General features: G+C 38.2%; 1 protein-coding gene, 2 non-coding genes and 1 pseudogene across 3 annotated transcripts; 3 read left to right on the top strand and 1 right to left on the bottom strand.

Moving 5' to 3' along the window:
- Positions 1-269: 269 nt before the first annotated feature.
- Positions 270-2,794, top strand: LOC110175155 (high affinity choline transporter 1-like; annotated as a pseudogene).
- A 5,376-nt stretch (positions 2,795-8,170) lies between these two features.
- Positions 8,171-8,244, top strand: trnai-aau (transfer RNA isoleucine (anticodon AAU)). Its single transcript has one exon. It is a non-coding gene; the product is annotated as a tRNA-Ile (tRNA).
- A 788-nt stretch (positions 8,245-9,032) lies between these two features.
- Positions 9,033-9,104, top strand: trnaq-cug (transfer RNA glutamine (anticodon CUG)). Its single transcript has one exon. It is a non-coding gene; the product is annotated as a tRNA-Gln (tRNA).
- A 261-nt stretch (positions 9,105-9,365) lies between these two features.
- exosc9 (exosome component 9) lies at positions 9,366-15,921 on the bottom strand. The gene is made up of 12 exons (XM_020941275.2): positions 15,757-15,921; positions 15,568-15,662; positions 15,290-15,409; positions 14,707-14,809; positions 14,024-14,161; positions 13,379-13,461; positions 13,042-13,174; positions 10,516-10,604; positions 10,293-10,439; positions 9,784-9,956; positions 9,529-9,601; positions 9,366-9,436 (listed from the first exon to the last, which is right to left on the bottom strand). Exons 1-12 carry the CDS (start codon positions 15,820-15,822, stop codon positions 9,388-9,390), a joined length of 1,269 nt encoding a protein of 422 aa, XP_020796934.2. The 5' UTR covers positions 15,823-15,921; the 3' UTR covers positions 9,366-9,387.
- Between the last annotated feature and the right edge of the window lie 386 nt (positions 15,922-16,307).

The following is a 16,307-nucleotide window of genomic DNA, read 5'->3' as shown; positions in this document are numbered from 1 at the left end:
TGTGGCACCTGGCATCCCCAGCGGTCTCCCAGCCAAGTCCTGACCAGGCCCAGCCTTGCTTAGCTTCTGAGGTCTGATGAGATCAAGCTTTGACAAGGAAGTTTGGCCAAGGCAGCCCCAGTTGAACTGTGCCAGTGGAAACGAGGCTTATGTGTTGAAGAATGACTGAGACTTCAGTAATACCCTGTAGAGAATTTGTGTAGATCATACTGGGTAGTAGAGTGCATGTCAGGATAGCCTTAAAGGTATTAGATGTCTCTGAGTGCAAGGGCTTCACTGTGGGCTGCTGTCATTGCAGGTGGTACCATGGCTGTGATTCTGGACCTGCCCTATGTCTATTCCATCATCATTTCATCTGTGGTGGCCATCATTTACACTCTGCTGGGGGGCCTCTACTCAGTGGCCTACACAGACGTGATCCAGCTCATTCTGATCTTCGTCAGTCTGGTGCGTAGCAACTATTCACTCTTCAAACACTAGCTCTATTGTGACAGGCCCAGGCCGCCATGGTGACACAAGCCTGTTCTTCAAATGAGTGGCAACCATCATTATTACACCTATCGTATTACACAGTACTCATGCTGGATAGTATGAAGAAAATAGCCCAGTGAAACACAATGAAACAGTTTTGCCAAACTATCATTAAAAAAAGATGTACAAGATCTAAAAGATGTATGAGTTAGTATCAACTCTCCTGTCACAGGTCATTTAAAAAAGTCTAAATGAGTTAATAATGAATGAACTCACTGATGCTTTGAATCTGATGTATAGAATGTCTGATGAGCTTGATTACAAATTATTGTAATAAATTGTAATTGGTAAATATGAGATACACTGTGTGCATAATTATTAGGCAAGGTGTATTTATGAGAATAAATTTTATAATTGAACAACTACAGTGCTCTCTGTCAATCCAAAATGTTAGTAAAACTCAAACCCGAATATTTAATAAAATAAGAAAGCCAAAACTTCGCTTTTAGGAGAAAATCTATGTGAGCACAATTATTGGGCAACTATGAACGTGTATAATTATTACACAATTGAATGAAAAATGAACATTTTCCATTCTCACCTGTGTATTTTCATGTCAGAACTGTAAAGAATTCAACATTTACAAATAAACATTTCAGACATTTAAAAAAAAAAAAAAAAAAAAAGTAATACAAATCTGTGACCAGTATAGCCACTTTTTTTCTCAGTAATGATCATAAGCCTCCAATTCATGGAGTCTGTCAGTTTCATGATCTGTTGATGATCAACTTTTTGTGCAGTTGTGTTGATTAGGATGATGTGACTAATTGCAATGATGCAAGAATTGCTTGTTTTATACCTTTCATAGTAAGACTCATCAGTGAAAGCAATGTGTAAAGTTTGAAAGTCTTCAAGTGAGCATGTTGTATCTCTTTGTTTGTATGTTCTTATGCAGTGGGTGTGTGTGCCTTTCCTCATGACCAACCCTCACTCTGTGGACATCTCCCTCACGGCGTACAACGCCAGCTTCCAAGCCCCGTGGGTCGGCACTGTGGAGCTGGACGAGGCTGGAAAGTGGTTTGATGACTTCATGCTGCTGGTGAGCATAAAGGCCCTTTGTATACATAGAAACACAGCATTTTCTTCTAACTTGTAACTTAAACTTAAACAAGTAATCTAATGTATGTAATACACTGTCACTTACATTTGATGCCTCTGTTTTCATATGAGTAACAGTGTGAACTGTTTCAGGCTTTGGGAGGTCTAGCATACCAGGCCTTTTACCAGAGGATCCTGTCTGCCTCCTCCTACACTCAGGCCCAGGTGACCTGCTTCGTCTCCTCTGCGTTCTGTCTGGTGCTGGGTATCCCCTCTGTGCTGGTTGGAGCAGTGGCTGCATCTACAGGTACACACACTCACTAACAGACACGACTCAGATTAGACTTGTTTGTAGACTTAAAATAATAATGGACTGTGTCCACACATCTGTAGACTGGAACTCCACTGCATATGGTTTGCCCACTCCGTATGAGCGTGACCAGGCTGGCTCCATCCTGCCCATTGCTCTGCAGTTCCTCACCCCAACTTATGTGTCCGTCATCGGGATCGGGGCTGTGGCGGCAGCTGTCATGTCCTCCATGGACTCAGCACTGCTCTCCTCTGCCTCTCTGCTTTCCTCGAACATTTATAAGAACATCATCAGGAAACAGGTGAGGTCTAGTCTGAGCAGTGCCAAAAAGCCAAAAGAGTGACAGTAATTTTTTTCCCCCTTTTTTCTTCCTGTGTCGGTTTTCAGGCTTCTGACCGGGAGATGCAGTGGGTGATCCGGATCTCAGTGGTAGCAGTGGGTGTGGCAGGGACAGCCCTCACCTTCTTGGACAGCAGTGTCCTAGTCTTTTGGCTGGTGGGCGTGGACATGTCCTACACCATTATGTTTCCTCAGCTGGTCTGCGTCCTCTTTTTTAAAGTGTCCAATGGCTATGGTGCCACAGTGGGCTACATTTTGGGCATCAGCCTGAGGATCATGAGTGGGGAGCCCCTTATTGGCCTGCCTCCTCTCATTCGGTTCCCTGGGTGTCGACTCGATGAAGAGGGGAGGATGACACAGTTCTTCCCTTTCCGCACAACCATCATGCTCATCTCTCTGGCATCCATTGTGCTCTTCTCATGGATAACCTCCATCATTTTCCACAAGGGCCTTCTTTCTGACAAATGGGATGTGTTTAAGATCAAGCGGAGGCAGAAACCAGAGGCTACAGCCACAGAAATGAGCAGAGATGTGAAAGTGGGAGTAGAGGCCTCCCAGGAGCTTCTGAACAAATGATGCTAAATAAAGACAATAAAATGTATTTTTAATCAGCAAGACTTCTGTGACAGCCTTCTTGTGCTACTCTACACGCGAGTGTAGACAACAATCCACTTTGAAGATCCACAGGTCGTTCTTGTTCATGTTCTCTTCCATGCATGCAGTTTATCTTTACTACAGTAGATTCAATAAATGCGTTTACTTTTGAAAATAATGTTACACAATATATTGCAGCTCCATGTTGCCAACACCTCCGTACTGGCACTTAAATTAGATGCCCTTAGGGACAGATGTTCTCAGAAATGTTTGGCTGTTATGTAATTCTGTCTTTTGTAGAAAAATGTAAAAGACACTAAAATGAGGTGGGGTAAGAGTTTAGTGTGGTGTCTTTAACGTCTTTGTCTCTTGTGACCAGCTGCTTTTGCACTAAGTACAACAGTGAACAAAGACCGTATCAGTGCTCAGGCTGCACTGTTGGTGGTGGATAAAATATTATCAGTTGATTTCAATGTGATCTGAACCTCATAGTTGACTATGCAGAAGAAATACTCTTCAGCTTTGGTTATATACCTTCTTTTGCACATATGAATGTTGATTTATGTTTTTGTGTTTTGATTATTACAGACCTTTTTCTCTCTTTTTTCATATCATAAAAGATCATAAAAGTGTGAATAATTTTGGTGTGGTCCACTTTGTTTGGTCTGTGTTCAGTTTTCAGTTTAGTGCAATGTTGGTGACTCAACAAAAACACAGAGATAATAATAACACTACAGTTCCAGTCTTTTTAATGTATAGGGCAATCCTATGCCCCTATATTGTTCAACTTTCTTTAACACTTACCATCCACCCGCCCGCCGGCGGGCGATTTTCCAATAAAAAATGTTCACTCTGTATATTCACCTTCATTATTGTTTTCACTACTGGCATGCCATACATCGTTTGAAAGCTTAATTATCAATAAAACAACCATATCATTCATTTTATGCCGTACAACGAGCCCGAATTTATGTGAATTTAAAAATTCACATCATAAACAAAGAATAAGATACGCGTTTCTTACCTTTGAGCCGGTTCTGTCGGTCCAAAACGCGTTCAATCCATGAAAAGTTGTACTCAATAAATCCGTAATAATCCACAGAAAAAGAATATCAAGTTGTTTTTCCAAAAAATAATTCCATGTGGGGGAATAATCCAGAAAATCGTCGTCCGTATGAGTGGATGAATCCGTGAATGAAAATATTATGTCTCTTCTCCGCCTCTTCTCCCGCTCTCACTTCCCTTTCTCTCCCGCTCTTGGGTACGCTTGTTTTCCTCACACTCTTAGCTTCAAAATGAGACCCTCCCCGCTGTTCTCAGTGGCGGGGTTTAGGTGGGACAAGCCGCTGATGAAGCTAACGCACTCACGTACTTCCTGGCTTTACGCACGCGTCATCAGTTTGTTTACGGGAAATCTCTTCAGTCATTGGATCTTCCAGAAAGTGATTGACATATTGTTTTAGCCTATCACCAGAGCTTTCAAACGGTGGGTGGGACATTCAGATTGTATTGGAAACGGACCCTGTGTTTATACGCGCAGCCGAGAGGGACCAGGAGAGAGACACAGAGAGCAGTAGTAGTAGTAGCAGAACAGCCACTTGGAAGACAATTTTGGCTACTTTTAGTTTTTTTTTCTTGAGAAAACATGCCTAAAGCTCAGAAGAATTAGTATTATAATAATAACAATGATTATTATTATTATATTATTATTATTATTTTGGCACAAATTTGGCAATCTTGTGCCGAATTGTCATTTTGTATACACAAAGGCTCACAGCATCAAAACCCTTTGTCCTAGAGATCTGAAATTCTACACAGTTGTTGCCAACAACTTGAACAATGAGTGTAGTGAGTCACAAATGCCTAGCATGAAGTATGCCCAAGCTAAGGCCTTTATTTTTTTCTATTTTTTTTTCGAAGCAAAAAAATATATATTTTTTTTCAATTTTAATTGACTGTACTGTAGGTTAGGCAGCACTCACAGTCTTCATGTACATATCTACAGAAACTAGAAGGCCTAAACTTTAAAATGGTGCCTCACACAAGCATGTGGGTTCTAAGGTTTTCTTTTAATAAGCTATGGCATTTGGGTATGTCTTACCATTGTGCACACACCAAAATGAGGCGGGTGGTAACAGGTTAATTATAAGCTAAAAATGTGTTTACAATGTGATAATTTCACCTTCAGAGATATATAGTCATTTATTGGCCTTAACAGTTTCACATGCTGTGATATAGTCTATAGTGTTTTACAATGAATGATAATGCTTTAAAATGTAATTGTGTGAGTGTTTTGTACTGTAGTATTGATTATTAGTATTGATGATGAAGTGAGTCACTGTTGAAATACCTTGCTCAGTGCTGATGTCCTTCTAATGCGCTGACTACAGCTAAACCAAAGCAATAATGCACATCTGAAAACATTGAACAAAGGGTGTTTCAAAACAGGGCACATGCAAAACACTACATGTCTCCTTTTTATGTGTGTATGTGATTTTTACATGTTATTATACTCTTGTACAAAGTACGATATTATATATATATATATATTTACACTTTGTATTTTTTTTTTTATCAAAAGACATACATTGTGAGAGAAAATATATGTTTTAGCTAATCATAATTACAAAATAAATTCAACTCATCTTTGGCAGAATGTGGCATTGTAATCCTACTGTCAAGTCTGGCCTTGAAAATGGTGAATTGACCAAAAAGCATCTTGAGTGAACTGTATTTTCCGATCTCTTTGTATGCACCGAACAGCTGTGATACTGTAATATAGTCTATTCTGTATTTTTCACACTCAAACTTATATTTTGGCTTAATAATTTTATACCTGGTGACTGCTCACTCTAATGTTTGCATATTGAACATCTGTGAAGGCTGTTCTCTCTTGCCTTTAAGGTCCACATGTAAATCTTTATAGGGTGGTGTTGGTGTTCTGTCAGAATAAAGGTTGGAACCAATTTCAGCGTCTCTATCCTCTTCTATGGAAAATATGAATAAAATGAAAAAAACTTTAATGAACATCAAGGTGTTCTCTTTATTGATATTGATATGTATATACAATTGATATTGTTTTAGTATAAAACTATTCAGGTGTGTCTGATATCATATGAGTCAAAGCAATATATGCAGAAGGAGTTTTTCTTGGTGTATTTTTAAATGTTGCATTTTTTTAAATTAGGAAGTACCGTATTATATTTACTCTATCCTGTGAAATATAAATTATATTATATTATATTATATTATATTATATTATATTATATTATATTAACTAATGAGCAGTTTACATTTGACCCATCCTTTAGTGGGGAACCTGTCAGGAGCATAGGGCAGTTGCAGTACAGTGCTTGGGGGCCCATCTCCAGATCTTGAGCTAGGTTTGGTCAGGACTTGTTGGAGGAATTTGCCTACAGTGCATGTTATAGGTTTTACTATTCCCTTCTTATCCTATCCACATACTATACAGGTAATGTGTATTCCCTCTCAAATAAGTCCTCTCATAGTTATTGTACATGCTATCTAAAATAAATGCTTTTTTATATATATATAATTTGAGGCAGCTTTTGTTTTTTGTTGGTCAAATTTCCCAAGAGATTCAATTCCTGGCTTAGACTTGGATCTCTTAATAGCACAATGATATCTGACAACAGACAAACAAATACCAGGCCATAGTGGTGAACTTTTTGGCAGCGTTAGTGATACTCAACATTCATCCAAAGATCAGATGACAAGTTTAATCTCCCTTCATTTAAATGCTATTCAATCTACTATGTGATGCTTGTGTTTGTGTCAGTGCTGATAGCTGTGACAGGGGTTTGGTGTACATGCTCAGTACTTTTCCACTGGCTATGAGCAAGTGGTTGAGTGAGTGTAAAAGTGTCTAGTCTATATGTGAAGTGTGACATTGTTAAGTGTTTCTGGATACGGGTCCATAATAAATAAATGTTTATTTGAGTGATGTACAAGTTCTATTTACATACAATTCATAAAGTATACACAGTTATTGTTTACCCCATAGATACAATGGAGCTAATCCCAACTATTAAGATCTTCTATTAGAGGAGTAACATGTAAGAATTCTGGTGAACCACCTCCTGCTTGTCTCCATGGAGATGTTATTGCTTTGCCTGGAATGTTACACAGTATGGCTTAAATTCATCTGTCTTGGATTTATTCAATTGTAGACATCTTTATTGCCTATTAATAGTATATTCTCCACAGATCTGACCTGTATCTTGGCCAGGTGAAGGGCCCTCTACCAGAAAAGCTACATAGCGCACCGTTAAAGTTACGAATAAAAAGTGCTAACAGGGGGATTTCATTGATTTTAAGATATGACATTTTCATTTGGCAGTCTCACCAACAGACTTTGATTATAACTTGTTGTGCATTATAAGCACATTAAAAACATGAGTTGTTTGCCTCACATTTCACATCAGTGTCATATATTTGTGTCGATGACAAGTGGCTGTGATAAGAGTGAGAAAGAGGAATCCTTGGTATCCACCCAAAGCAAACCTCTTCCTGTACACGTTGTACCACAGATGTTAACACTGCACTGTGGCATGTCTCTAAAAAAATAGACATCAGGCGTATTGTAAGAGTTAAAGGAAAATGGTAAAGTTTAAGAACAGGGTTATATTTCAGCTCAGATCTTCTGATGCTAACTATCCAACACTAACTAGAAATGCTAAATGTCTTCTAGAAGAACAATAAATACTATCCAACTTTAGACCAATATTAGATTAGTAACTGATTCAATTTCAAGATAAATTCTTGGCTCAATCTCTAACTAGTCTATGCAGAACCTGACATTAATATAGGCTAGAGTTTTCTCCAACAAAGTCTGGCTTTACAACTCATAGTAAAAATGCCTATTTTTCCTGGTATTTTTTGTGCAATGGAATAAAGTATGTTTAATGCCATACTATGGAATATTCCAGGCAAATCAATCACATTTCCACGAGAGCTGACCAGTTTATCAGAACGGTTTCAAAGGGTACCTTTGACATTTGACTGTCTGCACAACAGAAACCGCACCTACCCTTACCTGGAAATCCAGAATGATATCTCTGTATTTTTATACCGCCGGCGTTTGCACAGCGTTGAGTCTGGAATTTTCCAGGTAAGCGTTATACACGCAAATCTACCCGTACAGAGACCCTGAGACTCTCAAAGCAACAAGCCCTACTAACTGTAGGCTCACTCAATTATTACACTACAATATCTCAAATAAAAACAATGATCATGGGGCTTAAAGTCTTAACATATACACCGTAATCCTCACAGAACATACGTAGTTGAGTTGGTTCCACATTTGTTAGAACATGTTTTTATAGAACATGAAACTGTGGCCGGTTAGCTCAGTTGGTTAGAGCGTGGTGCTAATAACGCCAAGGTCGCGGGTTCGATCCCCGTACGGGCCACTAAGTACTTTTTCCAGCTTTTGTATTTCTCTCTAGCGATCGTTGGTTGATCTTCAGGGGGGCTCCGATGAATCGCCCGGGGCGTAATTACAGCCCAGCAGTGAAAGAAACTGTTCATTGTCAGCAAGAGAAGCAGAGTCAGCAACGTAAACAACAGGTCAAAGAAAGGAACTTCTCCCTTGGTGACCATGTGCTGGCTGGGAATTACAGTGCTGGCCCACAGTGGGTGCAGGCGACCATCATGGTAAACACTTCTCTTGTCTCGTATACCATCCAAACTAATGATTGCACGTGGAGGAGACATCGACCAACTCCTACAGACAGTACCATCAACCACCTATGCAATTTGAATTATGGGGACAAATGGTGTAGGGGGGGTTATGTTTGTCCCTCCTGCATACCACCTGAGCCTTACTCCTGCCTCTGAGTATGCTATTACTAGAAAATCTGCATGGATATAACAGTCGGGCTATTGGGCTTTCTGACTAATGGGCCGATGCGTACGAATCGGCTCCCTATGATACAGATCTAAAATTACAGTTTCAAGTCTTTGTAAAATGTAAAATGCATATATGTAAATGCATCTATATGAAAGACTACCTGACTGTTCCCTGTCGCTACAAATAGACCTATTTGTATGTAGCTGCTTCAGTGTTCAAAGTTTTACATTATTTTAAGTATGACATCGGAAAATCGTAACGTAATCTAACATATTTAAAAGAAATTTAAAGAGATGTACGCCTTATATCCACCTATCTATTGAGAAATTGAGCATACATACATTCACTGGTTCCATGGTGTAATGGTTAGCACTCTGGACTCTGAATCCAGCGATCCGAGTTCAAATCTCGGTGGAACCTGATGTTTTCGGAAGTTGGAAAAACAAAACGCTCATTTTCAAGAACTTGTCATTTTCATAACATGAAGTTCAGGGCACAAATCTCTTACCACTATATTTCACTCCAATATGTATTAATAGATAATTTAGCTATTTTTATTTCTGTTCATGTGAGTTAAGTTACTATGTATCAGTCATTTATTTTCAAGAGAATTGCTAAATAATAATAATAATAATAATAATAATACTCATCACCAAGAAACGTCTACTGACTTATGCAGAATTAAAAATGCAACACATTTTATTCATGTTTTTTTCTTGGACGATGCTGCCTCCTTCTGTTGAGAGCTTGACCTGAAGGAGAGCCAAAAGAGAAAAGGCATTTATAAATCCACTTTAAGTCAATTTACGTTTAAATAACTAAAAAAACAAAAAAAACACTTTACTTTTTGATGGGTTTCTCTGGGTGAAGTATCACAACTTCCTCCTCTTCACTGTCAGAAATCTCAACAATGTCTCCTGAAAAAAAATATTTAGAAGGCTTTTTCACCACACTACCTTTTATTCCAATTGGACAATATTTATGTCTCACAGAATCTTTATTTGTTGTGGAACAGTTTTGGACAGTTCCTACTATCATGCTGATGAAAGTTGACTATATTTCTATGTTTGTTTGTCAACTTATTTATTGTAAAAATCACCTTGGTCTACTTTCTTTTTGGGTTGTTCCTCTACCAACATCTTCTCTTCATCCTCTTCCTCCTCCTCCTCTTCCTCTACGCTCTCTCCATCCTCCTCCTCCAAACCCCAAGAGTTTTGCTGGCATTGTCCCACCTGACCCACCCCTGGAGCAGGCACAACTGGAGAGGGCACCCTGAAATAACTGTTAAGGTTCAGGCAGAGAAATATATTACATTTATATTACAGTAAGTAAAACTAAGTATTGTCCCTTTACTGGTCTGTGACAGATTGCAAAATGTTTATCAAGTTTGCTATGATTGACATATTTAACATTTCATTTTGGGATGTGCAAGTACGTAATTTTAAAATCTAATCTTTAATCTGATCTAATTGCAAAAAATTGTTCAACATTAAAACTCACGCTTCTCTAACTTTTGGCTATTTCCAGGGTGCACATTATCATTATATCACCCAGCCCTTCTTTATTACTGTTACGTTACTGCCATGCCATCTCATATGTAAAGGATACGTTCGTGGTGGGGCTTCAGATTTTTTGATGATATCTTCTGCTTTTTCCGTCACATCTTTCATCTCAACTGGAGTCTCATCCATTTTCAGAGCTGTGATCCGCTCCTGAGGCATAGATTCTGCAAAACCACACCTCTCACCTGCTTTCCTGAATATAATCACAAAAGATACAATTCCTTATTTGTTGGTGTGCTTTGTAGAGGAATCCAGATGTTGGTAGTCACCTGGCCTTCTTGTCATTTTCAAGAGCTTTGCTGATGAGTTCTGTTATCTCAGACACTTTGACACTGGCAATTTTACTGCATCTCAAAACCTACAACAACAAAACACAAGCATATATTTTCTTATATAATCTAGAAAAGGCAATAGTAATGCAAAGTTGTTGTTTACTGTCAAAATGTGGGTTCATTGTAACTACTAACTTAAGAAACAGTTGTAGTAAAAAGGGGCAGGAGTTGGTTGAGAGGTCCTATGAACTAGAGGTGAGATCGGGCCTAAAAAATCCAGCCCGACCCGACCCGGCCCGCGGGTATTAAAACCCGACCCGGCCCGAGCCCGACCAATTAACTTGATTTGCAGGCCCGAGCCCGAAGCAAACCCGAAATGTCATATTTTATTTGTGAGGACTCGGGAGGAGGAGCAGTGCTCAGCGTCGAGGTGCCAGTCTTTTTGCTCTCGTATGAAGCAAAGCGCCACATTGACGACATTCAGCGAAGCCAACGCAAGTTTCTGTAGCATTTTCAACAATCAATTTGAAGCTTTTCCACACCTCACTCTTACTGGTGCGTGTTTGTCTTTTCAGTTCTCCTGCCTTTAGTTTAACTTCTTGCTCCTCCATATTGGGGATACCAGGTCAAAATAGATGCAGACTTGCGGAGGGGAAGATTATTAAATTAAGAGGGGGCGTTCACGTGCGCAGAGCTCTGGCTCTGCGGATCCTGTAATTAGTAGTTAAATAGCAATTACATTACATTACTTCTCTGTTTTATCCATATTATTTATTTTATAACAAGTATTCCTTAGTTTAGTATCCACACATCGTTTTAGCATACATTTTATAAACATATATTTATTTGAAGCCCAAGCCCGACCCGACCCGCTTGGGCTCGGTCTTAAGATCTTACCTCTACTATGAACCCAGTTTTCTTAGATTACTATGTACTTTAAAAACCTTGAAAAAATGCCTTCATACTGTGATCCAGGATGCCTCTCCACAAATCTGATCGATGATGATACCTGCTTATCTCCATGGAGACAGATAAACTTAATGTCAGGCAAGCAGATGGCAAACCCTTCAGCATAAAGTTACACAGTATCAATCAAGGCAAGCACAGGGCAATCAAGGCAAGCAGTAGTTGACCAATAAAATCTAAAATTATGGTGTGTCAAAAGTATAAATAGTTTCAAATTATATCCAAATAATCTAATTTTCCCTTCACTTCTGTCCGTTTGAAACATGGTTGTAGTGATGGTGTCTTTGACTACACTCTTCTGGTCACTGAGCAAACTGCAACAACCGCAGTTCTGAACATACATTAACTTGTGTTGTTTTTCCCTTCTACAGAGGCCTGGAGGCACATATTGAGAGCGCAGTTTATACTTCCATGCTTTCTATGGTTTAAAATGAAAACATACCTGTAGTTGTGTTTTATTTCATTCATATATGGTTGAGTTATGTACATGCAATCTTACAACCGGAGACCCAGCCGGTTGTTTTAGAGGTTTGCGCATACGTACTGAGGACCACAGCCGGCTCAAACAGAACTGAATAAACCCATATCATCATTCACGGGAACCGGAGATTCCACGTGAGTGCATGTGTGCTGCAGGAGACGACAACAGCAGCACTAACTTTCAATACAAGTTTCTAAAAACAACCCGTGTTTAGTGAGAGTTATAGTTGTAGTTTCGCGTTTGTAATAATTAGATGTTAGTTAGAAATACAGGGCGTCCTTTAATCAAACAGTGAGCTAGTTTCAGAGCTAGTGTGTGTAAAATGGAAGATCCGGACAGAGCAGTGAAGTGAGAGCGGCTGCTGTAGCCAGGATTTTGCTTCGTCTGTATGTTTATGAAGAAGCAACAGCGTCAGTGGAATAACAGCACTATTACACGCTTCAGGGAAATACAGGACGCTTCCTCAGGAAAGACGTAGTTTTGCATCAGTGAAAGGTGAGTGATAATGCACTGTTCTAACGTGATGGGACGTTTGTGACACATAGGGCTGTATTATAAGTGCACCTGTGTGATCAGCAAACTGTTGTTGTTAGCATCTTTTCATGATCTTCATGAATGTATATTTTGTGTAGTGAATTACAATGTGTAGAGCTAGCATATGTCAGTCAAAAATGCATAATAATAATTACAGACAGAACAATAGTACTGAATGCTTAGATGGATAAATAAGGTAGGAATAGGACAAATCTGTCAAGAAACAAACAGACCACAAATAGCCTTGTTTGTACAAAGAGGGTGTCAAATACAGTCGAATATACAAATATTAATAAATGATGTAAGTTTAGATCTCTTTAATTTGAGTCTGTATACCATTTACTGGCTCAGTACATATGCATTTAATGTCAGTAAAATAAATACTCATTTGCAATGTGGTATGCATAAAAAGTAGTGTTATTAAAATGTTATCAGCTAAACATTAATGTCCACCCCAAGTCAGGTTGCCTACCCATAAAAGTCACCGCACGCATTTTTCTGCTCAATAGAAATTTTTCAGATTGTAAAATGTTATTTGTCACCTGTTCCTTGAGCAGCATGATGCCTCCACTAGATTGAATGGAGCAGATCTCTCTGTGTTTGTTCATGGCGATCATGAGGAGCCCATCCATCACCCGCTCCTCTCGCTCACATGGGTCCACTAGCAAATACGTCCTGCCACATAGAGACAAACAGCTGTCCACTGGGGCTGCACAATACATCTCAAAATTATCAATACTGGTTAATTTAATATCCACATCAACAGAAAAACGTTAGATTTAGGGAAAGATATACCTTCTAATGTAAGGGGGCTCATCTCTCCCTATATCAAATCTTTAACTTCATGTAATCATGTCGAAAAATATGGATGAATTTTACCCTTGTTGAAAGAAAGAGAAGCTGACACTTATGGGCATGTGGTAGATACTCAGTGGAATAGGATCTCTCTCTTCTGGAGTGTACTGAGAGAAAACAAGTTAGAATTACTATATATATATAAAACATGTAGCACAATGAATATCAGAAAGCTATAATTGTGTAAACTATTATAGTGTAAAAGTGTAATATTGCAATTGCTCATGTTTTGACCTGGTTTATGGCTAATACTTCTGTAATTACTTGGCTTGTCTGCATTAACCAAAACCTAGCACAAGGTTCAAAATAACTTTATTGATACACAAGGTGATTGATTCTAAGATGAATTAATTTTTTTCTAATGTTCATGTATGTCAGTGAGATCACTTCTTTCTGATTTGAAGGACTGCCCATTAAAAATATAATGGTTTGATTTGAAATTGCCATTGCAACTGTCCACAGTCAAAACCAAAGGACAGGAACAAAGAGTCGTAGCAGTTAGCAGCATCTTAGCATTTTAACACCAAGTTGTCACTTGAAAACCCTTTTAGCCATACAAATATTTCTATGTTGGGTCATTTCCCAATATAAAATTCTACTGAATTAAGTATTTAATAGTATTGATGAATGAAATGAAACATGCTATTGCAGTGTTTCATGTACACTCACAACAGTGATCTCCTCTCCCTGGATAGACACATCGGGGCGTTTGAAGTGGCACAGAGCAGTGATAGCAGCGATACTCGCTGCATCCATCAGGTTTCCATCATGATTCAAAGTGTGCACATCGACTCGGATCTGCCACACCTAAACACATACAAATGAATATATAACTGACTGAAATATCAGTGAAATATAATGATTATTTTGAGATGCATGAACATAATCTAGCAAAAAACTAAACTCTAATCTAGGTCAGAACCATTAAAAAAAAAAAACACATTGAAGTAACTTGGGCAATCTTTTGTAATTAAGGAGAGAGCATACATTAGACCCACTTTGTCTTTAATTCTTTTCTTAATTTCTACACTCTATATGATTTTAGTCTGTGTCACATGTTTCCATTGTGTGCTATATAAGTGTGCCTGCCTGTGGTGCTGGTGTGTGTGCTAATTAACAGGTCATATGTCCTAAAACCTTGTCTGCATTACACCTGTCTACCTCTGCTTGCAAGATGTGGACATTGGTGTCTTTTAAATGTGCACTGTAACCTGGATGTTCATTTCAAATGTAACTGTAATTGCAATTAGACAGTTCCACAAATTAGTTTCACCCTACTCTATTTCACTAATAAGACAAAATCAAATTTATAATTATACTGCATATTCTCTGTGATATTTAAATATTCATACCTTTTCCCCAGACACCACACACAGGGACTCTGTGTCAATGCACTTGGAGTTCCTGAAGCATCTCTCCAGCTGTCGGTTAAGCTTCACTGACAGCTCCGACTGCCTGTCCAGGCACACAGAATGTAAACAACACATTTATTAAGTGTCAAAAACATTATAGAACAATATGCACAGCTAATATACATGTGGGATTGTATTTCCCATCAGCCTCTATTAAGACCATGATGCCACAAGTGATCCTTGATTAAATCCTTTTCTTTAAAGGCAAGAGCTATTTTTTCATACTTTAATGTGACCATTCTAAATGCTATATAGACAGGTAAAGGTTTTTCTAATTTATAAGATTTCTGACTTTTTCACCAAACAGATAGCTGTTTGATACAAGTAGGAAGTAGGGCGGGGTGATCATGATTAAAAATAAAACCGTTTTTTTGTTGTTGTTTTTTTAATTTGTATTAAATTTTTCTTTCCTCTTTCCACAAAAAAACATATAGATAAACAACCAGTTATGAACACATCCAGTGCCCTATTGTCTAAAACAAATAACATAATAAAATAATGATTAAATAAGTAGTGTGCTCACCTGCCCGGTTCAAACGCAGGTGAGGCCATTGGAGACAACTCTATGTTGAAGAACAATATTCCCTCATTTGGACGAGTTTCTTTTGGAGCCACCAACTCACAAGACACCTGAGCCATTACTCTGTGCAAAAGATATAGTAGGCAGTTTGAGTTTAGCATAGTCAATCTATAATGGTGAGTGGTATAAATATGAAAACAATTAAATTTGCTAATTGTTATCAATTACATCTTCATATTAAGCACCTATCATTGAATAATGTTAATAAATAAAAAATATACCTTGTTTTCCCTAAATCCACAAAGCAGCATCCATAGTCTGTCCCAAATGTGATCTTTATATTTCTGTAATCATAAGTCTGCCTTCCGTCCAGTCGCTGTAATGTACACAATTGTAGTAATACACAATTAGTATAGAAAACGGTTTATCACATTAGCTACAATGGTAAAAGAAGACCTAGCCGAGCAAACCTTTTTCTCCTCGATGGCTTTAAGCAGAAAATCCCGCTCACAGTTTGACAGCGGTGTATCTTTCATTATGGCTTTTGTTCGGTATGGTGTAACTATAACAGTTACCTCTGGTGACCAGCTTTATACTTTAAAAACACGTGAGCGCCATCAATATTTTGTGAACTCTCATCCGGAAACGGAAGTGACTGAAATCCAGAGCGATTAAAGCATGGATCTATTGGTTAAAAGAAAATGTTTATTTTCTCTTTAGATAACCTTTATATTCATTTTGATTTTACATAACCTGTATATAAACAAATCACTATTGTTATATAAAGTGTTGAACTAAATGTTTTGGCCTAGGCTTTTATTTTGGCATTACTTTGCATTAAAGTATTTTTGGGTTGTTGCTGTTTAGTCTGAATGAAGCATGGATGGAATAGATAGAACAACCTACTTTATCCATTTAGATATAAATCTATTTAGTTAAAACTACATTTAATAGGCATGTTTTTGTCAGTCGAAACATATATTCACTAAAGTCAAAAGAATCAATATGCTTAATCTATGTG

Source organism: Boleophthalmus pectinirostris, unplaced genomic scaffold, assembly GCF_026225935.1.
Source record: "Boleophthalmus pectinirostris isolate CB_2022bp ecotype Guang Dong unplaced genomic scaffold, ASM2622593v1 HiC_scaffold_727, whole genome shotgun sequence".
In the NCBI taxonomy this organism is placed as follows: domain Eukaryota; kingdom Metazoa; phylum Chordata; class Actinopteri; order Gobiiformes; family Gobiidae; genus Boleophthalmus; species Boleophthalmus pectinirostris.
Note: the sequence above shows the minus strand (reverse complement) of the source record. Positions and strands in the feature narration are given on the sequence as shown.